This window comes from Corythoichthys intestinalis, chromosome 15 (genome assembly GCF_030265065.1).
Source record: "Corythoichthys intestinalis isolate RoL2023-P3 chromosome 15, ASM3026506v1, whole genome shotgun sequence".
NCBI lineage: Eukaryota > Metazoa > Chordata > Actinopteri > Syngnathiformes > Syngnathidae > Corythoichthys > Corythoichthys intestinalis.
Window position 1 is genome coordinate 22,718,531 of NC_080409.1, and position 27,863 is coordinate 22,746,393.

Sequence of the window (27,863 nt, forward strand, 5' to 3'; positions counted from 1 at the left end):
CTCTCCGTCTATCTTCTCTGTTATTGCAACCGACCGCCACACACACCTTCACCATTTTGATTATTAATGTTAACGAGCAGAAAAACACGTCGTAAATAGGAGGAATGTACGTAGCTGTAACAGGTAAACATGATGTGTTGACGAACAATTGGGCGGCATCAGTCAGGAGGAAGGAGTTGTGACGTCACGTGGGTAGGGTCTATAGCCAACTCTAGCCCTAATTCTCTGGCTTCTGTCCCCCTTTTAAAAACGTCATAATTTTTTCTCGTTCAGCCAGAGGTCACGCTAGACTTTTTCGTTGTCTGTCATTTTGACTGACAGGGTCATAAAAATCCGGTCATAATCTTTTTTTACCTGTCACTTAAATTTTTAAAATGTTAATAATGACATATTCAATAGTATTTAGTTTTCATTCATCTTTAATTAATATTCTGTCCGAACAAGCTTAACAGAGAATCCACACCGCGCCATCACACATCAGGCAGCTGTGCATTATTAGCGCCTAGCTACGACTCTCGGCCGTGTAAGCAATGTTGAAATATTGCTTATATGGAGCAGAGAGAAAACCGATCATTCTCAGGCTTATCCTCAAACCTATTTTTATTTTTTTATGACTGTTATCAAGTCCGACCCTTCCTAAAAAGCCGTGTTCAAGGCAAGCTAGGCGCTAATAACGCACAGCTGCATCGCTACCGTACCTACTGTACCGTCTCTCGCTTTTTGATGACGTAATTGCTGCATGAAATCCGATTTGCGGGACTGGACAGTACAGACCGCCACGACAGTCTGGAAAAATGTGGCCCAGATCGGATTTAGACCACATACGAAAGTGACCCAGATCGGATTTGAAATGGTCCCGTTCTATGCGACTTGTCACGTTCAGACCGTCAAGTTAATGCCTCACTCGAGTCGGAAAAACACGAAAAAATCGGATTCGTGCATTAAGACCTGTACTATGAACGTAGCCTTAGTTCGGACGCTGAGTTGCCTTGACATTTTTCCGAGTAAGGCCAACGACGTCATGCATCAAGAGAGACAATAGCTAATTAATATGCTCACTCGCCACCCTGTGGTCTGGGGTGTGAATTGCAACCTGTCAAAATGACGGATGGACTTCAGTTTTTTCCGTCACCGTTTTAAAAAAACGGTCAACGACGGAAAATATTCAGTTAACGCAACCCCTGCGTTCAGCTCTATGATCTTCATCTCTTTTCTTTTCTGCGCACCCGATTTATGACGACTTGCCATGACAAGTTTATAACAATGACAGATTTTAATTTCCCGCTTCAGGGCACGTACGTAGTGTAGCCTTGAGTGCGCCAGAGCGGGGTCAAACCATTCTCTGCTAAGACAGAGGGGGTGGGGGCATTGTGCAAAAAAAGGAAAAAATATATATTTTATATATTTAATATCCTAAGGTTTTTTAAGTATATATCCAGTAGAACATAATATTTAATCAGCCTCTATGGTCCTGAGGCCCAGGACCACCTACCCGGTTGTCACCCCGAACCCCCCGTCGACGGGCTTGAACCCAAATCCCTGAAAATTTTGTTCAAGTTTGAGTTTTACAAGAAACCAGACAGTTTCATTTCCTTGTATTAGAGAAAAAATATGTTTGGGGGCACAAGGGGGGTCTACAAGAACAAATGCTTGTGTTGTTACAATAACACTTGTCAGTCAGGACGTGTGGGCAGTCTTGTTGACTTGTCTTTATAGAGTTTTATCTATTTTAGGCACATTAGACATTTCTGTGACATTCTGCTTCAGAATTGCATTTAGAAAAAACAGTTCAACAGTTTCTGTATTTGGTATGAATTTAACCAAACCCAAGTGAACGCAATTGAACTTATGTTGGAGCAAAAATTTTTGCCTAAGCAAATCATTTAAACTTGATACTGTATTTCCACTTTGCAACTCCATCAAATTGTGTAGAAATCTTTTTCTTTGGTGAGCTTCTCGTAATCACATCTGCCATCATAATTCCAAACTTAAGGCTGAGTGCCAACAGAGAGCAGGCAGAAGAAAGTCACAAAGGTCAAGGAGCGTTGGACGGAGGCGACCCGCACGAGCATCACTGCTCATCCGCGGCGAGCGCTTGTGTCACTTGATTGACAGGCCTCCAGATCTAACCTTCACCAAAGTGTGTCGAGGGCAGTGGCAGTGGGGCTGATGGGGGCAACGCTTGTCAGCCTTGTTGAGCTTCATGCAGTCAATCCACTCACGTGGTCGTCTTGGAGAAGGAGATGTTTAAAGGCAGACAAAGGTTGGATGAGAGCGTGGATGTCAGATGACTTCAATTTTGGATAGAGTTGCATATTTAGACCATGGCTCGGTTAATAGTATTTTAACAACCCTGACAAACTCAAGGGCAAGAGATAATGTTCTGATTACCCGTTGTTTGTTAGCAGGATTGTGCAAAATTATTTTTTTAAATTGCAGTAACTGCCAATTTCCACACTTTGGTCAGACAAACAAAAACAAGTGGAAATCTGATGCCCAAAATCACAAACAGTGAAGTTAACCGTCCTGGTCAGGTTTTACGCATTTCATCGTCACTAGAGTGCGTTAAATCTGAATTTATTCATTATCTCTGGAGAGATGAGATGTTATGGTACCTTTTCATTTCATTCATTTCATTTCATTCGTTTGTTTCAGGTCATTATTCCTTGTCAAGACAACAAATGTATACAGCTCATATAATCAAGTAACAAAAAAAGCAGCAAAGCTAAGTAACATTGTAGCATCAACTACATGCCTGAAAAGGAGTGGGAAGAAGAAAACTTATTTAATCCCACCCCTATTCTTATCTAATTAAGAACAAAAAATTCTTGGTACTTTCTTCCAAAAATGTAGGCCACCAAAAAATCAGTCCAAACAGTTTTGCACATACACATTTTTGTAACAAATTTTGTTCCTTGTGATGAAGTTACCACAGGTAACACCCAAACCAAAAACAATTCATACCAACATGGTAAATGAAAGTAAAACCATACCAACAATGGTAAAGGCCACAAACACAGGACAACAAATTATAAATGGCAACAATAACTATACCAACAACGGTCACGGACAATATACCAGCAATGGTAAGAAACAACCAGCACTCATACCAAGACAATTTATTGATGTAATTAAAACCTTATATCAGTATACTGTGACCAGACCATAAGTTTGTATAACCTTTTAAATTTGTAGATAGTTTGGCATTGTTTGTGTTGCATTCCCAGATTATTCCAAAGTTTCACTCCACACACAGACACACAAAAACTTTTACGAGTTGTTCGAATTTTTGTTATTTTGAAGTCTCCATTACCTCTCAAGTTATGAGTTCTTTCATTAGAGGATTATTGAGGTATTATACTTTGCAAGATCGTTAAATTTTAGCAGCTTTGATTGAATAAACAAATTATGTGTGTGATCCAAAAACCCGACCTTATGGATGATCCGCACGGCCCGTTTCTGTAAGGTAACTAAAGGATTTATCGTGCTCTGATAAGTGTTTCCCCAGACTTCAACACAATATGAGAAGTATGGGAGAACCAAAGAGCAGTATAAAGTGCGGAGTGCGTTCTCATCAAGGAACTGTTTAACTTTATTTATAATTGAGAGACTCTTGGAAATTTTTGTTTTTATATGTCTGATGTGGGGTTTCCATGTCAGTTTACTGTCAATTGTGACACCCAAAAATGTATTCACATCTACATTTTCAATTTCGATACCATCAATAATTACATGCAAATCAAGATTAGTTTTAAAGCTACCAAACATCATAGCTTTGGTTTTACTTAAATTTAATGATAATTTATTTATATCCATCCATTTTTTTTATTTTAATTAGCTCCTTGTTCACGACCTTAACCAACTCATTATAATTATTACTACTATAGAATACATTGGGGTCATCTGCAAAAAGAATAAATTTTAGAGATTGAGATACATTAAAAATATCATTTATATATAGATTAAACAGTTTTGGCCCCAACACTGACCCCTGAGGAACACCACAAGCAATACCAAGTTGTTTTGATGTATACTGTCCCATTTTGACATACTGCACCCTTTTGCTTAAATAATCTTTTAACCAATTCCCTGCAACCCCACGAATTCCATATGTTTCCAGTTTATGAATCGGAATGTGGTGATTGATTGTATCAAATGCTTTTTTTAGATCACAAAAAATACCAATTGCATATTTATTCTGATCTAACGCATTAGTGATTTCTTCAGTTGCTTCAATCATAGCCATTGAGGTTGTTCTTCCAGTTCTAAAACCATACTGGCCTTCATTTATTATTTTATGTTTCTCCAGAAATTTTTGTAGTCGAGAATTAAAAAGTTTTTCAAGAGTTTTAGAAAACTGGGGCAACAGAGAAATTGGTCTGTAATTGTTAAAACTATATTTATCGCCACTTTTTAAGTGTCTTGTGAGGAAATAATGTATATTAATTGTAATAGTGATTAGATAATGTTACAAGTCAAGTGTGTTGCAAAAATGTGGTTGAAATGAAAACCAGAACCGATGGCATTGAGCACATTTACGTTTAACAATTAAGAAATATTTTAGATTCAATGAAAAAGTGTTTACCCAACTGCAAACTCAATTCAGGCAGTAACAGTAATTTTACACTTAGCAAAATTATTTTCTACGGATAAAATGATAGGAATACCTCTTCAAAAAAATTGATTTCTGCAGCAGCAGTAGTATTCACACCAAAATGGAATTGGTAAATCACAAGAGGGAAAACATAACTGACAAATTAAAGGACATTTTCTTCTTTTTTGTCATCAATTGGCAGTACAGTACCTCGTTTTGTCAACAAATGAGTAGCATCACTGTTACAGTCAAAATGTATGGAGAGGGGCCTCAGTCAAACCACTGAGGCTACATCATCAATGCCTTTAACATTGCGCTATGTCGGGGGTCAGCCCAGCTACCAGACAGGAGACAAACACAACATAGAAATCCATTGGGCCTGTAAAATGTTTGTGCTGTGATCTCACTCTTTCCAGCATCTCAACAATTCGTGAGCAACACACCCATTGAGCTGACCAGGAGAGCGGACCCATACTTTCTTTTGGAAACTTGATTTGCATACCCTGCCTTAAAATGCTGCCCTTTAGCTGCTCTGTTGGGTGCTGAGTGTTTCCAGAACCTCACTAATCACGGGGCATGTCCCCAATCTGACCGCCCCAACCCCTGTGACCTTATGGACTTCGGTTGAGTTTGTAGTTGTTTGCCTCGCGTCACTGAATCATCCCTACAGAACTGACAATGTCTTCATTGGTGAGGCCCTTGAGAGGGTTACTTTGAGGTTGAATGGTGTCTAGTTGAGGTGGGTGTGGGGGTGACACTGCTTTCCAGACCAGAGAGTGCGATATCTTTTGAAAGCCAAAGTGATGAGTAATGGGGAGGACTTGTGAGAATCAGTTGAAGGGGTGCATTTGCGGTTTTACACGAGCAGGTCACAACATGCCATTGTGCCTTTTCCCATAAGCACACCCCCTTGGCATCCTTTCCCAGCCACCCCCAGCACTTATATTTCAGGGTGCAGACAGCGCATTATCTGTTAGTAGATAAATGGCTCTGTCCTTACACATTGACCCAGCTCGGATCCGTCAACTTAAGGCCAAATGCAGAAATCTGATTACAAAAGCAGCTAATAAATTAAACACAAATATTCAATGAAGTAAATGAAGACACCAGTTAACTGGAAGTGTTTCTGTTAGGGTTGAACCAGCTGGTAAAATATGGTTCGATTGTGTGCACTTAAGGTCAAATGCCAGAGCACCCCCTGCTGGTGACATGTTCTGAAAGTACAGTAAGATACCAATTTCCTAGAATAGCAACACAAATGATTGAAACCAAAATTTATTTTCTACTGTATGTGTTTAAGGAATGTTCATATACATAAAAACGTGTTTGCAGGATGGCCAACTTGGACTAAAGCATTGTTCCACAATGTCTTCTTCCCAGGGTGCTGGAGATAGTTTCATTGGAGCACTAGCATTTTACATGGCTCATTATCCCAAAATGGAACTGCAGGAAGTGGCCCGAAGAGCAGGTCATGTGGCTGCCTTGAGTGTGCAGGCCATGGGCACACAGTCGTCGTATCCACATAAACGGGATTTAGCAGCTGAGCTCTTTTGAGAGCAGGTGTTTTTACCGATGGCTCTCACTTTACAAATGAACTCTCATTTTAATGAGTGTACTGCTTTTGAGCAATCTGAACTAATGACTTAACTGTGCCAACAGAACTGAACAAAATCACCTTAACATTATTTGAATGTACAACTGGGCAAGTTGAAGTAACACACATTTAATTGAATACATTTATTTGGAATAGATTTGCTGTGTAAATTTGTGACATGAACACACAACTAACATTGTAATGTACTTATGTGATTATAGATTGTTCTAATTTAAATTGTGGTTGAATAATTAAAAAATATGACTGACTTATTAATGACACAATTTACAATATGTACTTTTACACATATGCAAGTTTGTTTGTTTTTTGTTGTAGTGTTTTTTGGGGGGTGGGACTAATACAGTGTTCCAGCCCTGATGTTTTCTTCTCAACATTGCAGGTTTGTTGTCCTTGTGTTGAAGTCAATTTTAGATGGATCGAATCTTCCTCTTCTCAAAGAATAGGACATGCTTATTCACTGTAAGAAGAAAAAGTTGAAATTTTGGTTGAAAATAAATGATGTGAATAAAACTTGACATTAACCAAATTAGCTAACATAAGAGCTTTTGGATCAATACCCAGATCTGTTCTACTCATGTGTAAACCTTGTCATGACACACTAACTAGTAATGCAGGAGAAAATGAATCGATGCTCAAACAACATTAGAAGAAGCAGTAGGTAGAACAGCTGTGCTGCTCTCGAAAACATGGAAACCAAAGACGTCAGTGGATTTAATGACCAGGACAACGCTGAATAAATGTGAATATCCCAAACCAAATATTCCAGACCTTGTTTTGGCACAAGCAGTATTTTCGTCTCTGTGTACAGTGGTATGAAAAAGTATCTGAACCTTTTGGAATTTCTCAGATTTCTGCATAAAATCCCCATGAAATGTGATCTGATCTTTGTCAAAATCAAACAGATGTAAAAACAGTGTCTGCTTCAACTAAAACCAGCCAAAAATGGAACAGCTCACCAACATTAACACCTCATCCCCACCGTAAAGCATGGTGGAGAGAACATCATGATTTAGAGCCATTTTGCTACCCCACGGCCTGGACAACTTGCAATCAATAATGAAAGAATGAATTCAAACGTTTATCAGGATGTTTTGTAGGAAAATCTGAGGCCATCTGTCAGACAGTTGAAGCTAAAAAGAGGATGGAAGCTGCAACAAGACAATGATCCAAAACACAGAAGTAAATCAACTTCAGAAAGGTTTCAGGACAACAAAATACACATTCTGCAGTGGCCAAGTCAAAGTCCAGACTTGAACGCCATTGAGATGCTGTTGCATGGCCTAAAGACAGCGATTCATGCCAGACTTCTCAGGAATCTGACTGAACTACAGCAGTTTTGTAGAGAAGAATGGGCCAAGATTAGTCCTGATCGATGTGCCAGACTGATCTGCAGCTACAGGAAGCGTCTTGGTTGAAGTTATTACCGCCAAAGAGGGGGGCCACAAAATATTGAATGTGATGGTTCACTTACTTATTTTCCCCCCCCTCTATCATTGTTTGCATACTACCCTCATTAAAATATGAAAACCTTTAATAAATGTTTGGGTGGTTTTAGTTAAAGCAGACACAGAGATCAGATCATATTTGATGGGGATTTAATGCAGAAATGTGAGAAATTCCAAAAGGTTCAGATAATTTTTCATACCACTGTAACTGTATTGCTACCACCGCCAGAAGATGAAACCTACAGAAGGCAGTGGTTATGTATTTGGTTCTGTATGTCAGTCTGTTTGTTTGTCAGTATGTATGTATCCAAGACAACTCAAGAATGAATGAAGGATTATAATCAAACTTGTAGGATATGTTCTGTAATATGAAATGGAAGCGGTGTTTAAATGTTTGAGTCATGAGGTCAACGTTCACAGAGCTTAATTTGAATTTGGGTGCTTAGGCAGAAGTATGCTCTCTCAGAGCTCCTCTCATTTCTTAATTTCTACAGTCAGTGGTTAATTTTCTTGCACGTAAATCAATGGGAAGTGCACTTGTATATAATACTCATCATTCCTGTCTCCACAGTGACTTAAGTGCAGACACATTGCCTAAACATGGCAGTTGTGCTATACTTCGAGAGCCTTTTGTGAATGAGAAAACAAACTAATCTATTGATGATGCTTTTCCATAATGATTTAATCCATTTTGAACATCCAAGAAAGGTGTCCTTTCTAACATTCTAGAGTGTCATCCCTATTAAAGCATGTTGGATTATAAGAAACTGCAAGGTGTATGTCGCCCTATTGGACAAGATGGCAAGTTTTTCGTTGCATCTCCAGAGCAATGAGATATGTCGGAGCCTACTAGCCTGCAGCCATCTGGTGAGAAGTATGGTAGCACAGGGATCTTGGTGAAATGACTATCGACCCGCCATGATATTTACGTCATCAGCTATCAAGCTGTGACCCGGGAATCAAACGCGTGCTTTTACACATGACTCATCCCGCGAAAGTCCCAGACATAATACTAAAACGCGACCCGTTAAATGTCCGAGTAATCTCCGTGTCAGTCGACCGGGAAATTGCTTTCACACACAAGGGCTACCCGTTTAATCCCAGGATTTTAACGGCGTTCAGATATATGTGAAAGGGGATTCAGTGTCACACAATACTTGCGGGCAAAGAACAGATCATTCAGAGGCTCGTATACCAGAAAGTAGACTAATTAGAGGCCAGTATATTTGAGCAAACAGCTAATGATTTTACCGTGAAAAATCTTTACACTTTTCCTAGTTAATTTTAGCACATAATGATGTAGAACTATAAAAGTGGGTACCATATTAGCGAAAGGGAATATTTATCTTCATATTGAGTTAGGGATGCTTAGAGCCAAGTTTACGAAAAACTTTAAGCAATGGTTTTTGAAATACTGTAATTTCTGAAATCTTGGCGGTGTACCTTTTACACTTTGAAATGTTTAATCCATGATCATTGAACTTTCAATCAATAAAATAGGTGTCAGCGGAAAATTTAATTACTTGCATTTTACTATCCAAGAATCTCTCTGTGCAACTTCTAACACATTTTGCTACGCCTGGTCACATATGGCAACAAAATTCCTACTTTGCATTTTCAAGACACAACCACCACTCCTAAATAAGAGATTTGAACCTTCATCAGAGGATAAATGTGCATTATTTGCCACAGTGATTCCCTACCGCATAAATGTTCTCAATCGTGATCTACACAATATTTATTGTTTTCCGGAGATGGCAAAGCTAAACTATGGGTTCTTGTGCAGCCGCAACTTACCAAATGGATCATGTTTGCGGAGCACCAGTTTTTCTCGGAGCCGGTTCCTCTTGGTGTTGAAGAAGTAGCCCGTCCCCGCAGCGCTCACCATCTGCACCAGGATGGTCCTGGTGGACGGCACATAATACACATTACATAACATATAATACATATAATACATAAATACATATATAATAATATATATACATAACATAACCAGGGGTGAAAGTGGGCTAGAACGGTCAGGAACACAGTTCCGGTATAAGATTTAGGGCCAGAACGCAGTTCCGGTATGAGATTCAGGGGCGGAATGCTGTTCCGGTACAAGGTGCTTTGATTCCGAAAATATGACAACAACTGTCAAAACGCTATGTAAAAAATAAAAATAAAATGCTAAGCTGCCACACATGCAGTTCAGCTCCAAGAAGAAAACAATCTTCCAAGATCAGTTTTGCATACACAAGTGTTAACAACAAGCATAATAAAGTGTTTGTGTAGCGTAATCCGTTTCCACCAATATTTATTATTGATTTTATTCCACGGACGGCATGGAGGTTTCCCCAGCTGCTGCAGTTATCGGAGTCTGACGATGATGAGTCACGTCAATGCGCGAATGCACGCAGCAAAGCAAAACGCCTGGACTCATTTATCCGTTCATTGGCTGATATACTGACATGTGATCAGCAGAGATGGTTAGCTCTGATTGGTTCAAATTTGCATGTTTTCTGGAACAGCAGAAAAAGAAATAAAGCTTGTTGAATTGATGCGACAAAAAAAGGGCAATGCAACATAAAATGTATAAAATCTTTAAGAGCAACGAAAGAATTGAGGAGGCTTATTTATCATATTTAGTTGTATTTGCTCTGATGGAGAGGTTCAGAACATCTTAGCTGTCAATGTGCACTTTGGACTTACATTTGTTGATTTATGTAAGCCAAATTATTCATTTCCTAATGATTTAAAAAAAAAAAAAAAAATGTTTGCACGATCTTCAAAATATATTCCATTTCACTTTCAATAATATAGTCATTGGTACTTATTTTTCTGAATGTATGATACTTATATCTTTATTATTTTAAAAAAAAAATTAACTTCAATTTGAATTTCTATCCTATGTTCTTAGGTAGTTCAAATGTGAGAAAATGAGGGAAAATAAAAATTAGGAGATGGAGGTTGGGGTTACTGCTGTTTTTGTCAACTTTAATTTTGCAAATCATTGAAAAAATACAATTTTGAATGAAAAATAAATAAATACAATTTCTGGCTCCGTGGCGACCTTCACGTCGGGGAGTTCCGGCAAAAAATTCTAGCCGCTTTCACCCCTGAACATAACATTAGCATGGTAGCCTTGCTCAGTAAATAATACTGACGATTATTTGTCACTTACTTTGATTTCGCCTTGGCCACTGAAAAAATTAAGAGAATGTCAATGAATGATGAGGAGAAACAGACTAATTCCTAAAAAGCTAAATGTTTATGTTTGGGAGTTATTTTTGGGCTAATGTTACATATTGTGACTTTAGAACAGCCGGAAATAAAACAGACAAGGTTACAAATTACGACTGCTCTTGATTAAGTAGCAACAACAATGCTAGCACCACAACTAGCTATTTCTCGAAGATTGTCTTTAACTGTAACGCATAAACGTTAAATACTCACAGTTCACCGAAGTAAGAAACATTTTTCTGACCAGATAAGAATCGAAAAACAGCAATTTAACGCGAAGTATTAACTCATGTTGTTTTGGTGGAACAGCCAGACGAGTAAGTCACATTGAGATATTATTTCCGGGTCAGTGTTTGTTGTACTTCCGCCGAGCCGCTACTCGTTTCTTTTTCTCAGAACTGTTTAGCCAGCAGTATTCATATAATTAATCTTAGCCGAGGATGAAGGGGAAAATACAAAAGTTGGGGGGCGGGGAAGACTAATTTTCTTTTGTATTTAAAAAAAAAAAAAACTGAAACTTTCCAGTACTGGCATTTGTATGTCTACATTTTTCCCAGTTTTGTTTTAAGTCTGAATGTATTTCGTAGGGAGACCATATATTTTGATTTCCAAAAAAAGAGAACACTCGACCCGGCCTCGGGATACTTAAATTTTAATAGCGTACCGCACGTAGCACGTCACATTTACTCATTAATATTCATGACGTTAGCAACTGTTGCTAGGGGGGGGGGGGGGGGGGGTGAAGTTCGCGTTTGTCCCTCATGCTAGATGCATGTAAATAGCTTGATGTGTCAAGAAATATCTGTATCAAAATAAACAGAATTTTATTCAATTTCATTTGGAAAAACAAAATACATTACATAAAAAAGAATGTTATGATAAATAATGTACCTTCAGGAGGCTTTAACGCTTTAGACTTTACTTCTTTGAATGCATCGTTTAAAATTAAATGGATTAAATTATATTGGAAAAATCCCAACTCAACATGGAATTTCATCACTTCACATATCTTTAAATCTGTACGAGGTCTAGAAATATTGTTAAGGTGTAATTACAACATTTCTAAGTTACCAGTGAAATTGGCCGGATTCCACAATCAACCTATGTCATGGTCAATGATATATAAACACAATCAAAAATAACATTTTATTGGTCAATTATTGAACGGTGAAGGTCAACTTTTCACATATCAAGAATTGTGTTCAGCTTATACTATTGTTGTTACACCTCGTGAATATTCTATTGTGTTTGATGCAATACCAGAGGGCTCTCGAGGACTATTACAAAATTCTCCTAAAGGTAGAAATTGTTACACTCCTGTCTTTTATCTATAGTATTTTTTCATTGGTTATAAATGTGCACTCTTAAGCTCTGAAGCCTCAAAACATTATTTGAGAGGACTTCTTCACAGGGAGATAGTTTCCAAACCTGCAGCAATTTATTAATGGAACAATTTATACGAAAACATTGAATGGAAACATACTTGGCTTTTGCCTAGAAAATATATATTAAGAAATAAAGTTAAAGAAATCACACTCAAAATACTTCACAGGTGTTATCCTGTAAAGACAACAATGGTAAAATTTAAAATTAATATTGATACGCTATGTTCTTTTTGTGAAAATGCAGAAGAAACTGTTTTCCATTTGTTTTGAGAATGTACTTACTCTCACATCTTTTGAGTTGACCTGAACAATTTTATCAACCCCAAAGTTGAGCCCTCATTGAAAATAATTTTTATTAGGGCTGTCAAACGATTAAAATTTTTAATCGAGTTAATTACAGCTTAAAAATTAATTAATCGTAATTAATCGCAATTGATCGCAATTCAAACCATCTATAAAATATGCCATATTTTTCTGTAAATTATATATATATTCTGTAAAATAATTTGTTGGAATGGAAAGATAAGACACAAGATGGATATATACATTCAACATACGGTACATAAGGACTGTAGTGGGCATTTCACTCTACTATCATTTAAATCTGTCTATGCTGTCCTCACTCCGAAGCGTCTACTTTTTCCAAAGCTAGACAGCTAGTGAACGACGCCTTAATAATCAGACTTCTTCCTTTTTCATCTGATTTATTAATAAAATGGCCTCAAACCACTGTCCTCTTTAGACCGTAGTGAAACTACAAAAAAAAAAGTACTCAAGCATTGCATAAGCAACAACGTTAGCTTAGCGCGCTATTCAGGTTCACTAAACATAAACAAAAAGCGTCTCATACAAAAAATATAACATTTTGCTTACTAAAATAATATGTACATTCTTTACAACAACCATACTTACTGACAAATCTTGTCCAAGGATCATATAAGCACAACATTACAACGTAGGCGTCAGCCCGAGACGTTGTGCAGCCATGTTGAACTGGCAAGAAAGCAATAAACCATGTCGCAAAGCGACCACAAGGGTTCACTGTTAGACAGCACAAAAAACCTTGCTGTAAAACTTACCAAAAGGCAGAATACTGTCTGAGCGGGACATGTGCGTTAATTGCGTCAAATATTTTAACGTGATTAATTAAAAAAATTAATTACCGCGCGTTAACGCGATAATTTTGACAGCCCTAATTTTTATACATATTTTGTTTGGCCTATCCAATACTGAATAACCAGAAATAGATAAAAAGAAGCTGTTATAAATCTTATTTTCATTTTGGCAAAATTTCATATTCACCGTGTAAAATATGCAAATCAAAAACCAATTTTTTTGTTTTTGGAAAAATGTTTTCTTTATATTTGGACAATTTAAGTTCCTCTTTGAACCCCAAGGCTATAAGGACCAAAAGACTTTGCAAACAATACAGCTTGTGTTGAAAATAACCCCGACCCTTTTATTTATTATTTTTGTTGTTTTTATTGTAAATTGTTGATTGTATGTGATTGTTCACCACTCTTTTGTATTTGTGTAAATAAAGTTTCTAAAATAAAATTTAAAAAAGTGATAATAATAATAAAAAAAGATGCATGTAAATAGTGTACGAACGAGATGTCTACTGAGCTAAATCTACCAATTTTGTCCGAAAATGATGTCACATGTGCCAAATTCACTGGTAAAGATGTGGAAGAACATACAAATGTTCAGTTTAAGAGATGGCTTGCGTGTCGAGGGCTGAAAAAGAGCCGACCTGATCCAGAGTTAGCTGTTTTATCGACACCTTTTTCTTGTGTGCATTGCCTTATGCCACTGACAATGACATTCTCCTGTTTCAACAAGATATCCTTAACCACCATATGCCCTGTCTGTTTTATATACTATATCCTCAGTTTGTCTTGTGTCTCTGACTGTTCTTGGGGGTCATTTATATTGCTATTTTTGTGTAGCGAATGCAATTGCTACTTATTGACCGCCAACGAACACTTTAAATTTTTTCATTAATAATACATTTTAAATCTATTAATTAGGGATGTCCAGGTTTTTGCACTTCTGATCCGATACCGATATTGTTTTGCACTTCCGATCCGATACCAATACTGGCCGATACCGATACCGGCCTATCTGAGCATGTGTTCAAGTTTAAAGTTATTTAGCCTCCTACTTAGTTGTCAGACTCATGTTGAAAAGAGTTTTAGTACTCTCGATAACAACTAGCCAGCTGAATTAGGTGAGTTTGAATAACACACAACGATTGGTAACAAGAAACTGACCTGTTTATTCAATGACAAACACAAAACATTATAAATAACAAACAGAAATGGCATAGTCAGTCAGTAAAACGTGCAGATAATATTGTAAACTGTCTTAAAGAAGCAAAACACCCAAACAGCCTCAGTGGAAAATCCCACAACCCCCCCAAGCTATTAGATGCTTTTAATGTTTCGTTCATTAGTTACAATAACTGTATAAAAAGCCTCTCAGGTTTAAATAAGCGACTATATAAGTATCAAGTTAACATTTTAAAAAAGTAAATAAAATACTCAAGTCCCAATTCTGTATCAGCAGCTTTAAACTACATTCATTTAATTTTGCGAATCAACTGTTAAAGTTGTTAAAATTGCTCCCGTTATTCCATAATTTCCCTTCTGTCTACTTTCGACATGTGAAAGTTTTAAAACTGTTTTGAAGATAGATTCAAGTCAAGATTTTGCCGATTTAGGAGTATTTTAAATAAAAAGTTAATTAGGTTCGCTTGGAAGGTTCACAACAGCCTACTAGGGAAGTCTCCTGCTTTAAGATGGCGGCCGTTTACTAACGCATCTAGTTTTCCATACTTAAATCTTGCTAACGCCTTAGAGTCTGTCATTTTGCATCTAGTTATATATACATATGATATCTATTATCTACAGTAAAACGATGTTGACGTAGTTTGTAGCGGCTGTCAGCAGCAGTCAGGTATTCTTGTGGTTTTTTTCCAGCGGTATGAGTTGAGCTAAAGCCATGAGTTGAGCATTGGCATTACCCGGGTTTATGACAAGCATGATGTTTACTCTCGGGACGCAATGCAGTCCGTTTTTCATTGCTTCCCGAAGACCGCGCTGTGTATTAGTTCCGCTTTACTCCACATATTTCAATAATCGGAATTTGGATGTTTGTGAATCGTTCTCGAATCTTCCACGGCCGAATCGCTCAAGGATGTAATGACGGCTGGGCATGTTGTACCGTGGTTCTAAGCGTTGAATGGTGCGTCTTTACTCACGAAAGATAATGGCTCGTCATCCAGAATGAATTATTCGGCAGTGACTCTTGTTATTCCCTGGGCTTTGGGACTGTCGAGTGCCAGTTTGTCACGCATAGCAAAAGTTTCTGCCAGTGTAAGTTGCGTAGGACCTTTTTCTTTTTGTCTTCGGTTTCCTCAACATACGCCTTATATTGTTTGTAGTGGTATTTCGCTAAATGCTTGATTAGGTTGGTTGTATTAAAACTTCTTACAGCTTTACCACCACGCTTGACTTTATTGTGGCATACAGTATGTTTCACTCTGTCTCTTCGTCTTTGTCGTCCTTTAAGGTGAAATGATTCCACACAGCTGACATTTTTACCGATAAAGTCTCTCGGTAAATTGGGAGACGGTAATGTAGTGTGTTGAAGGTGTGCCGTAAAATAAGGACCGGATTTTAGGGAAACCGAAGCAAAAACTGGAATGGAGTATGTAAATCGGTGTAAAACCCGGACTGGACTTTGAAAAAAAAAACTGGATCGGAAGTCTGGATCTGAATTTTTCCGTTTCGGCCGATCCGATACCGATGCGCATTTTTTTGCCCATATCAGCGTCCGATCCGATCCGATCCGATCCAAATATAGGATCGGGACATCTCTACTATTAATAAATTTACACTTACACTTCCCCCTTACTAAGGGTGTTTCTTTACAACAGAAAAGGTAAAGCTGTTAAATCTAGAGCCTACCTGTAGGCATGAACAGGCTTACTATACAAAAAGACCAAGGGCAAAGATTGCTGGCGTTAAACTGGTCTTTTGTTAATCCATTGTTCACAATTTCTCTACAAGTTCCATAGCAGCAGTGTTTAATTGGCATGTTCTTTTTTGAAAAACTACCGGCAGAAAACAAGCAGTAATAGCATTGGTTGTATGCGGGTGCGCTAATATGCTGACCCCCTTGCGGTTTACGATGGTTATGTCACGCAGCCTTGCGGTCTAAAAATAGCATTCGTGCGGTACGCAATTGAAATTCACTCAAAGATGCCTCATCACCAGAGGTTGGTAGAGTAGCCAAAAATTTTACTCAAGTAAGAGTAGCGTCACTTCAAAATAATATTACAAAAGTAAAAGTAGTCGTCCAAAAAAATGTACTCAAGTAAAAGCAAAAAAAAATATTTGGTGAAAAGAATACTCAAGTAATGAGTAACATTGTGAGTAACTGATTATATTTTTGTTGGATTTTTTTTTTTTTTATTAAACAATGGTATAGTTTTTTTCTGAGCACAAAGTTATCTATATGGACTATTGTTATAATGATACTGTACAATAACCCATTACATAACCACATTAAGCCAAAGGGATACAAAAAAAAAATCATTGAATTTCGACGGGAGAAAAAAAAATACCTGAAGGAAGCATTATTCATCCAAAGAGCATGACTGCCCTCTGGTGGAGAAAATAGTTCCAAGTTCGAATATTGAAGAGTTCCTTCATAATTCTGATTTTGAAATTAAAAGGATCATATCTCCGGTTTTCCATGGTTCATTGGTGCCAAATAAAAACTGGGATAGAGGTTAAAATCCGCGCTTTTGAGTCATTTTGAGGGCAGCGCTCTATATCAAATACTTCATTTTTTACGGTGCTTTAAAGACACCACATGATTGAACAGGCTGGCGTGAAGGCAAACTGACAAGCTTACGTCCGATTGGTACATTTTTCTCAAAAACTTACACAAGAAAATGTAACGGAATACATGTAACTCGTTACTACTACCCACCTCTGCTTATCACTTTAATATATTTAAAGTGTGCCTCCTCCGTTTGGGTAGAAAATTTGTTTTATATTAAAAAAAAAAAAAATAGCTGTATAACCAAAGACACAAATAGAAATTCGCAGAGGTTACCAAAGAGGCTTTGTTATTCCTAAAATAATCACGCAAAAAAAACCAAAACAAAATAAACACTGGAATTAAATATTGATTTTTTAAAAAATGCATCTTCTGTATTGGCGAACTCTTGAACAAAATAATAGCTGTCTTTTCAGTTCTTACTGTACAAATAAATACTCCGAAACAATGTTCTAATAATACATCTTCTGTAGAAAAGTCCAACTTTAACAAAAAGCTCATTTCTTTTTCTAGTACAATAATGTAAATTAAACCGGAGCATCAAGACTGTCCCTACAATTGTCATTGACAAATTGTTATTCCCACTCAATTATTATTCCCATTCAGTATTCCAGACTGTACACAAACAATAACCGAAATAAACTGACAAACAATTCAACCAGCATGTTTCCAAACACAACAGTTCAAAACTACATATCCCATAATGCCTTGCACGACTTACTTCACTGACAGCTAGCACCGGGAGCCAAGGCAAAAAAAAAACATTGCTGTAAAAGTTTACAATCATCGGCAGCGTAACGATGCGACACCAAACGGGATTTTACAGATCACACCTGCACAAAGCTCCAACAGAAGTCAACAGTTGCCGAAAGGTAAGTTTAGCAAGTGTACATACCGATAGCCTGTGAGTTTCAGAAGGTTTGTTGGTGAATGACAATTTACAGTTCACGCCATGATAAAGCCAGTCTGTGACTACGCACGCATGCGCAAATTTGTATCCAAAGTGGAATAAAGGTATTTTTGACTTAATCACACTTTTAGGTAAATGAACATTTGATTATCTGCGTATTGAACACAAGTCTTAACAACTGGGCAGGCTTTTTGGGAACACGTCACAGGCAGCACAGTACCGTAGTATTCCGTGCAAATCGTCAGTCAAAAAAAGACATTTTCATGAATTTATAAGACCCCGCCGGACACCCCGGACAAGATGTAAAAAGTGGACATATCCGGCCAAAAAAGGACATTTGGTCACCCTATATTTTGTATCTGCGTCATGGACCTCCATGTGTCTGGAATAAAGTTTTTAATCTTCATCATTACGCTGTATGATGAACTGATTTTCCAGAGTGTTTTAGCCAAAGGTGGCTACTTATGTAACTAATTGAATAATAATGAAGTGCAGATTCATCCTCTTATTGAGTTTTCTTTTCCACACAAATAGTCAAGTCAAGATAGAATTGTCCTAAAATGAAATTGTAGGTAACTGGGAGGAAGCCTAAGTACCTGAAAATAAAAACATCAACATTGAGAGAATATAAAAACTCACAGGATGGCTGGAGGCTAGATTACAACACTAACTATCAGAGCTCTGTAATAGAGATGTGCTAACAAATTTCACAAGATGCCGCCATTTGATATATCTGATTTTCATGTATACAGTACATCAAATTCCACATATCGTACTCCATGATTGCTGGTCTTGGTTAAAAAAAAAAAAAAAAGGAAGAAAATATGAGGGTTTGGAATGACAAAATAAAATGTAAGTAACTGCCACTGGCTTGAACTAAAAATTATCGTAACAACTTTTGTTTGGGGGTTGGACCGTTAAATATTCCCCAAACAACTGTTTTTGTAAATTTTCTATTAAAAAAAAAGTCTAGATTAAAACATCAAAACCTATGGATGGCTTGGATGTCATAAATAGTTGAACAGAGAATATTGCAGGACATCCTCGCAAATCACTTCCAAGTGTGAAATGAGAACGCATCTGTAATTCGTCAGGTGTTGGATGCCATGCCACACCGGCCCAAATAAATTTTTGGTGAAGCAGTAGTCGATCATCCTCAACAACCTTTTATGTTGCTGAGAGACACAGCAAACTTTCTGGCTTGAGTACGCTTAGTTAAGGTAATGCCATAGACCAGCTTCTAAGGCAGACATGTCCAAAGTCCGGCCCGGGGGCCAAATGCGGCCCGTGGTCAAATTCCATCCAGCCCCTAGCCTCTGTCATAAAATCATTAACATCTGGCCTGCACACAGACTTAATATATTGGTCAGCAGTACTGCTACCAGCATATGAGGTAGCTTACACACTTAATGCTGCTCCTCATTTACCCACTAAAAGGCAACAGCACTCTAAGTAACACTACCCCGTGTGTCCCTTTAGTCCCAATTTTCTAAAATGGCAAGTCAAAAAAAAAAAAAAAACTGCGACGGCCGACGCTTCAAGGATAGGTGGAAATTGGACTACTTCTTCACCATAATACGCAACTACTGTGTCTGCCTCATTTGCAAAGTGACGTTCGGTGTTTTTAAAGAGTTCAACGTGAGGCGATACTACCAAACAAGACACGCTGACATGTACGACAAGATTTCAGGGAAGATACGTAGCAAGAAATTGAAGCAACTTGAAGCTAGTTTAATTTTACAGCAGCAGAACGCCACAAAAGCCAGTTGCGAGATTGTTGAAATTATTAATTTTTAAATAAATTAGTGCTGCAGCTATCGATTATTTTAGTAGTTGATTAATCGATGAATTAGTTAGTTCGAATAATTGAGTAATCTGATAAGCAACATGAAAGATTAAAATACCTGAGTTGAGCCTCAAAAGGTATAAAAAATAAATAAGGATCAACTAAAGAAAAATGGCTAACTTACATAGCAAAAGTCTGCTAGCTTAAATGTTATAAAATGCTAACGCTTTTTTTTGTTACTATGCTCTTGACAAATGGTTCGGACACATATTCCCACAAAAAAACAAAAAACTGCTAAATAGACCAATAAACTAAATAATTACGAATGCATTAAAAAAAACATTAGCTCAAACAAAAACTTGGCTTATGTTAGTCTTAACATGGAGCAGCTGGATTCAGCCATGTGAAATGAGGCAGACTAGAGGGCAGTGTATCACCTTAATTAAACGAATACTCAAAGCGGCAAAATTTAATTCAAATCTTTTTTCTTTAATCGAATACTTGAGTTAATCGATTAATCGTTTCAGCACAAAAAAAAAAAATAAAACAAATGTGACACACAGAATGGCTTGCTAAAATTTGCTTGAATATATTGTTCTACGTAAAGTCAGCCAAGGTCGGCCCCCCACATTTTTACCACACCAAATCTGGCCCCCTTGGTAAAAAGTTTGGACACCCCTGTTGTAAGGGCTGCTCATGCAACCACCAGAGCATTTGCATTGGACAAATTCAAAAGTAACCTTAAAACACAAGACCGATGAAGAAATGAACATGGTTTGGGCTCACCAACGCCTACAGTCCGAACTACATATATATAAATTGTCCTGTTTGTAGACATTGATAATGTGTTTTTCTTTTAGAGTTACTTTGCATCTTTTTTTCTTAAAATGAGATTCCTGTCTACTTGTGCATACATTGGATGCAAACAGTAAATAGTAAGATTCATCTAAAGGGTCTTAAATGAGCATATGCGCCCAGTGGGAGGAACTGACAGCTGAAATGAGCATTGGATGCTATTAGACAGGCGAAGCACTGTAACCAGGCAGCTGTCAGATTGTGTGAAGGAGCTTACATCATTCTGGACTGATTCTAAGAAAGAGGTTGAAACCACTTGCTTCAGCTCTCCTCCTCTGTACTCTTTCAGCACTCCGAAACCACTCCGGACGTGAGCTGTGCTGTCTCTCTCCCACTTCATAGCACTTTTACCTTATTCCACAAGCGCTATCTTCCATGGCTTATTTACCAGCCTGAGTATCACTTATCGCCACTCTGCAGATACAGCCAGGATTTTTTTTTTTTTTTTTTTTGTTACAGTTATTTACAGTGGGGCAAATAAGTATTTAGTCAACCACTAATTGTGCAAGGTCTCCCACTTGAAAATATTAGAGAGGCCTGTAATTGTCAACATGGGTAAACCTCAACCATGAAAGAACCAAATGTGGAAAAAAAATCCAGAAAATCACATTGTTTGATTTTTAAATAATTTAATTGCAAATCATGGTGAAAAATAAGTATTTGGTCTATACCAAAAAAATCATCTCTATACTTTTTTATGTACCCTTTGTTGGCAATAACGGAGGCCAAACATTTTCTGTAACTCTTCACAAGCTTTTCACATACTGTTGCTGGTATTTTGGCCCATTCCTCCATGCAGATCTCCTCTAAAGCAATGATGTTATGGGGCTGCCGTTGGGCAACACTGACTTTCAACTCCCTCCTCACCCCGTGGCGTCAAAATGATAGCAAGAACGGGGAGCAAAAATTCCAGAACCACACGGGGGGACCTAGTGAATGACCTACAGAGAGCTGGGACCACAGTAACAAAGGCTACTATCAGTAACACAATGCGCCGCCAGGGACTCAAATCCTGCACTGCCAGGCGTGTCCCCCTGCTGAAGAAAGTACACGTCCAGGCACGTCTGCGGTTCGCTATAGCATTTGGATGATCCAGAAGACGACTGGGAGAATATGTTATGGTCAGATGAAACCAAAATAGAAGTTTTTGGTAGAAACACAGGATCTCCTGTTTGGATGAAAAAGAATACTGAATTGCACCATACCCACTGTGAAGCATGGGGGTGGAAACATCATGCTTTGGGGCTGTTTTTCTGCAAAGGGACCAGGACGACTGATCTGTGTAATGGAAAGAATGAATTGGGCCATGTATCGAGAGTGTATGTATGTATATTTGAGTGAAAATCTCTTTCCATCAGCAAGGGCATTGAAGATGAGATGTGACTGGGTCTTTCAGCATGACAATGATCCCAAACACACAGCCAGGGCAACAAAGGAGTGGCTTTGTAAAAAGCATTTCAAGGTCCTGGAGTGGCCTAGCCAGTCTCCAGATCTCAACCCCATAGAAAATCTGTGGAGGGAGTTAAAAGTCCATGTTGCCCAACGACAGCCCGAAAACATCACTGCTCTAGAGGAGATCTGCATGGAGGAATGGGCCAAAATACCAGCAACAGTGTGTGAAAAGCTTGTGAAGAGTTACGGAAAACGTTTGGCCTCCGTTATTGCCAACAAAGGGTACATAACAAAGTATTGAGATGAACTTTTGGTATTGACCAAATTTTCCACCATGATTGCAAATAAATTCTTTAAAAATCAAATAATGTGATTTTCTGTTTTTTTCCCACATTCTGTCTCTCATGGTTGAGCTTTAACCATGTAGGCAATTACAGGCCTCTCTAATATTTTCAAGTGGGAGAACTTGCACAATTAGTGGTTGACTAAATACTTATTTGTCCCACTGTATATTAAGTAAGTAAAAAAATTACGGGGTCAAGTCTTGATTTTAGGAGAGAGCCAGAGAATTTGCAGTAGGGTGGCCAGTGTGACACCAACTGACATTTTGAAGGAATAATTTAGAAACCTATACAATAAATAATAATAATTATAATAAACTATTCACTTATAAACCATGCATACCACTTATCTTTAAGAGAGTTATGGTGTTGCTGGAACCTTTTTCTAGCTGGCTACAGCAGGAGATACAACCTGAATTGTTTGCCAGCCAATTGCAGGGCACACATGAACAAACAACCTTACAACGCTAATTTGCAACTAACGACAAATTTCAGTGTTCAACTAACCTGTGATGCATGTTTTTGTAGGGTGACCAAATGTCCTCTTTTACCCGGACATGTCCACTTTTCACATCCAGTCCGTATCATCCGGCCGGGTGTTATAAATTCATGAAAAAGTCCTGTTTTCATGATTTTTCACAGGACCAATTTGAAGAGAATCCCTCCGGCCGCTGGGGGTCGGTGCCTGACTGCGTTGACGTGGCTCCTACTAGTAGGGGGAGAAGAAGTAGTTTATGCTGTTGTATTGTTTTTCAATATGACTGGCATTACAAATATAGCGCAGAAGAAGCAATTGGGCAGAGCAAAAGTGGCAGGGTAGTTGAAGGTGCGCAGGAGGTCCGTGTTGAGTGGCAGTGTCCCACGCTGGTTCTGTTTTGTTAATAAAAAGTCCATGTGTTTTATACTCTTCGCCATCCACTCGAAGGAAGGATCTGTAAGTTATCTCCTATTAATGTTGATCATGTGTTTTTGTATATTTGGTTGTACGTGTACACAGAGATACAGTATATTGTATTAGTCTCTTAGTAATTGTTCTGCGTTTGTGTATTTATTTGAATGATAGTATTGTATTCTAAGCAGCTGTGTTTCTTACGCCTCAGGGTTCCGTCACCTATGTTAATAAAAGGAAATTCCAAATTGGCATGAAGGAGCATTTCTTAACAATTAGCGTGTGTTAAAATTGACCGACACTTAGCACAGAATACTATGATACAGTGCTGCCTGTGACGTGTTCCCAGAGAGCCTGCCCAGTTGTTAAGAGTTTTTTTGCGGTCAGTACGTATATAATCAAATGCTCATGTACCCAAAAGAGTAATTACCTTTATTCTACTTTGAATATAAATTTGCGCATGCGTGCGCCGTCACAGGCTGTATACACACATACATTTCCATGGGTCTGCATTATATTATTATTTTTTTATCATTATTTATTTATTTTTATTTATTTATTATTATTATTATTTTTTGCGTTTTTATTATTTGAGAATTTTTTTGAAAGTCTGTTGAGGAAAAATATATATTGCCATATAGTATAAAATATATACTGTACGGCAATATATATAAATATATATATATATATATATTAGGGCTGTCAAAATTATCGCATTAACGGGCGTTAATTAATTTTTTAAATTAATCACGTTAAAATATTTGACGCAATTAACGCAGATGTCCCGCTCAGACAGATTTAAATGACAGTACACTGAAACGCTCACTTGTTGTTATGGAGTTTTGCTGCCCTCTGCTGGCGCTTGGGTGAATGACCATCTCGCATATTGCCTCAAACAGATTACATCATATGAGGCCGTTTATGGACATTAAGAGTGAAGAGAATGCCACTGGCCGCTTGGGGGCAGCGCCGTTCCATACTCATGTTATTTCTTCTAAACGTGGGAGAATTAGTAGTTGAGAGACGTTTATGCTGTATTCACAATGCAATGCAAATTGCAATTGGCAATTATGTGTCTCTTGTTGTATTTTGGGTAAGATATGTACAAATATATGTTATACAGTAGAGGCGAGTGGACACAGGCATTCTTTGGACTGTGACGTTTATTGGCAACTCCTTCACAACAAACATACAGTGGGGAGAACAAGTATTTGATACACTGCCAATGGGAAAACCCACTGGCAGTGTATCAAATACTTGTTCTCCCCACTGTAAGTATCGTTTAGTGAAAGCACAACAAAAATAATATTCCTATCTCTCCCCAAAAAAATAATGAAAAGCACTTCAGTCTATAGTAATGAGGCCCTATTCTGACACACAGTTAAACAACAATGAAAAATGAACTGGCATTCCATATCAAAATAGCTATGCAAAATACATGTAAAACTTAAGACTTTGGACACTCAATTTTTATTATTGTTATTTTTATTCCTCTTATTATTATATTAACTCTACTTTTGATTGAAAATTTTACAAATTTTATTAAAACGAAAACATGAAGAGGGGTTTTAATATGAAATTACTATAACTTGTAACTATAACATTTATTGTTTAAGAACTACAAGTCTTTCTATCCTTGGATCACTTTAACAGAAAGAATGTTAATGCCATTTGTGGATTTATTGTTACAATAAACAAATACAGTACTTATGTACAGTATGTTGTATGTATATATCCGTCGTGTGTCTTATCTTTCCATTCCAACAATAATTTACAGAAAAATATGGCATATTTTAGAGATGGTTTGAATTGCGATTAATTGCGATTAATTACGATTAATTAATTTTCAAGCTGTAATTAACTCATTCATTCATTCATTCATTTTCCATGCCGCTTTTTCCTCACGAGGGTCGCGGAGGTGCTGGAGCCTATCCCAGCTAACTATGGGCAGTAGGCAGGGGACACCCTGAACTGGTTGCCAGCCAATCACAGGGCACAAGGGACATACAACCATTCACGCACACACTTATACCTACGGACAATTTAGAGTGTTCAATCAGCCTACCATGCATGTTTTTGGGATGTGGGAGGAAACCGGAGTCCCCGGAGGAAACCCACGCAGGCACGGGGAGAACATGCAAACTCCACACAGGATGGCCGAAGCCCGGGATTGAACCCTTGATCTCAGAACTGTGAGGCAGACGTGCTAACCACTCAGCCACCGTGCCGCCTGTAATTAACTCGATTAAAAAATTTTAATCGTTTGACAGCCCTAATATATATATATATATATATATAACACAATCTTTCTATCCAGACAGAGGAGGCACACTTTAAATATATTAAGTGATATAGGCACCTTTGAGTGAACTTCGAGTAAAATTCACGTATCTTGAGGCCGGCCCGAGTGTCCTCTTTTTTTGTAAATGTGGGAGGAAACAGGCATACCTTTGGAAAATCCACGCAGGCAGGCATGAAGAGAACACGCAAATTCCAGACCCACGAAGGACGGATTCCGGGATCGAACCCTTAATCACAGAACTGTGAGGCAGACATGCTACCCAGTCACCCACAGTGCTGCCAATCACTGCCATAACAATGATAATAAGGATTTATACAATCATTCTAAGGGTTTGCTTCTCTGTGTTGTTACATTAATAAATGAAATCCGTATGGCATCCATGCTAAAGTGTCCCTATCTAATTCACCAAAATTTATGTTAGAGCTCTTGCACTGGGATTTAGTAGATGTACTGTATCCTTTACAAACATGGACAAATCTATGCTAAGACGGAAAACCAACAACCTAGATCCAGAGCAGTCAGCAGAAATCCTGGACAAGTGCAGCCGGGCACCTGCAAAAAAACTCAAGATGCACCGTTTTTTACATTCACATATGTATATATATAATGTATAAACGGTACAAAACAGCTAAGAAAAAGAAGCCCAATAAACATTCTCTAGTTTTGCAAATAGCTTCAGCCCTTTAAAATGGCATTACTTTGCCCAAAATGGCTATTGTTCCTTTATTTATTAGATGGACCTTTGCAAGGCAATGTAAACGCCCATCTAGTAAAATTCCTCAACTTTATTATTATTTCTCCTATATATCAATATCCCAAAATAAAAAGGAAGCGGTGACCTGATAGATCTGTATCTACCAAAGCAAAGCCCCATTGTGATTTTTTTAAAGGGAAATTTCTTCAATCAGTGCAGAAACTGCACACTTCACATTTTGGGAATTTAATTTGCATTGTGGTAATGTAAAAAAAAAAAAAAATTTAAAAGACAAAAAATGAATCTGTTGCTGTTAAGCTTGTCGCGAAATACAATAAGTCAAATTATCGCACGGTAAATAAAAATGAGGGCGGTAATTTTCCAGGCTGCGATTTATTGCCGCGTGCGTGCGTGCGTGCGTGCATACATACAGTATGTGCGTGCGTGTGCTGCGTGCACTCAGCACACCTGAGTGTTGATTACATATGAGACTCCAGTAGCTTTCACAGATGTTTATTGGCCATCAACACGCCGTGGAATTAAAGTTCATACAAAATAAGGAAACACTTCTATATTAAACATTGTAAAATGTTAGCATTGCTACATTGAGGCTAATGGAAAAAACACAATGTACTAACCACTTTAGTCTGCTGTAAAACATTGACAGTCTTCTCCACAATGTAAAATTGCAGTTAAAAGGAGACACATCAACCATGAAAACTCGCTGGATTAAAAAATTTGCAAGCGATGCGAACAAAAGAAAAATAATCTATTACTGATACAACATCCATGACGAAAGAGAAGTGCATTTTGTTTTTGTTTCTTTTTACTGAGTGTAAAGCTTACGGTCAGTGGCTTAGCAAACGTACTTCCGGTGAACATTTCAAAGTTATGTCATGTTCAGATTTCTGGAGGCAATCGTATATACTTCAGATCCTACAATAATTATACATTTAAAATGACAGCCATTATGAAAAATCTGATTGGCAATGATTATATGATGTAAAAAATGATAATAATTTAGCTTCATATTTGTTGCATGCACACTGCAGGACAAGATGACAGTCATTTTGGATAAAATTAATACTTTTAATGGGCTCTAATTGCCAGAAAACGAAAATTACTGTGGGTTTCTCACCTATTTCATATTCTGCACTGAACTAGCTTTAAAATGACTCATTATGCATTGTGTGTTTTCTTTTAAATTTGATTTATAAATTTTAATATAGTTTGTGTTTTATTTAATAACAATTTATTGCATTTCAATAGGTGATTTATTAGGATGTATTGTCACTATATTTGTGGTTGAATAGGTAAAAAACAAAACAGGCAATAATATCGCATATCGTGCTAATATATGAGACAATATATCGCCTACTAAAATTTGTTATCGCGACAGTCCTAGTTATTATCATACCCAATCACAATCAGATGAGGCAGTACGAAACATTGCACAATGCCATGTTTAAAGTATAATCAGTAAATTGAAGCTGTATAGAAGGAAGTGCAGTACTGACAATCGGATTATATATTGTATATTTGATTTGACCTTACATAATGCCAGAGGTTGACAAAAATAAGA

General features: G+C 37.6%; 2 protein-coding genes across 2 annotated transcripts in view; one reads left to right on the plus strand and one right to left on the minus strand.

Moving 5' to 3' along the window:
• rbks (ribokinase) overlaps positions 1–7,793 on the plus strand; it is a 72,061-nt gene extending 64,268 nt beyond the window's left edge. Inside the window, exon 9 of the mRNA XM_057859708.1 lies at positions 5,975–7,793. Coding sequence (XP_057715691.1) covers positions 5,975–6,148 — 174 coding nt within the window. The 3' untranslated portion in view covers positions 6,149–7,793. The remainder of the gene's footprint in view (positions 1–5,974) is intronic.
• Positions 6,317–11,232, minus strand: mrpl33 (mitochondrial ribosomal protein L33). The gene is made up of 4 exons (XM_057859709.1): positions 11,090–11,232; positions 10,818–10,836; positions 9,452–9,558; positions 6,317–6,666 (listed from the first exon to the last, which is right to left on the minus strand). Exons 1-4 carry the CDS (start codon positions 11,109–11,111, stop codon positions 6,617–6,619), a joined length of 198 nt encoding a protein of 65 aa, XP_057715692.1. The 5' UTR covers positions 11,112–11,232; the 3' UTR covers positions 6,317–6,616.
• Between the last annotated feature and the right edge of the window lie 16,631 nt (positions 11,233–27,863).

Excerpts from the sequence above, each read along its gene's own strand:
- mrpl33 (XM_057859709.1), bottom strand. The coding sequence starts at position 11,111 with ATGTTTCTTACTTCGGTGAACT. Across the intron at positions 6,667-9,451 it reads CCGCAAACATGATCCATTTG|TGAATAAGCATGTCCTATTC; the intron begins GTAAGTTGCGGC and ends TTCTTCTTACAG.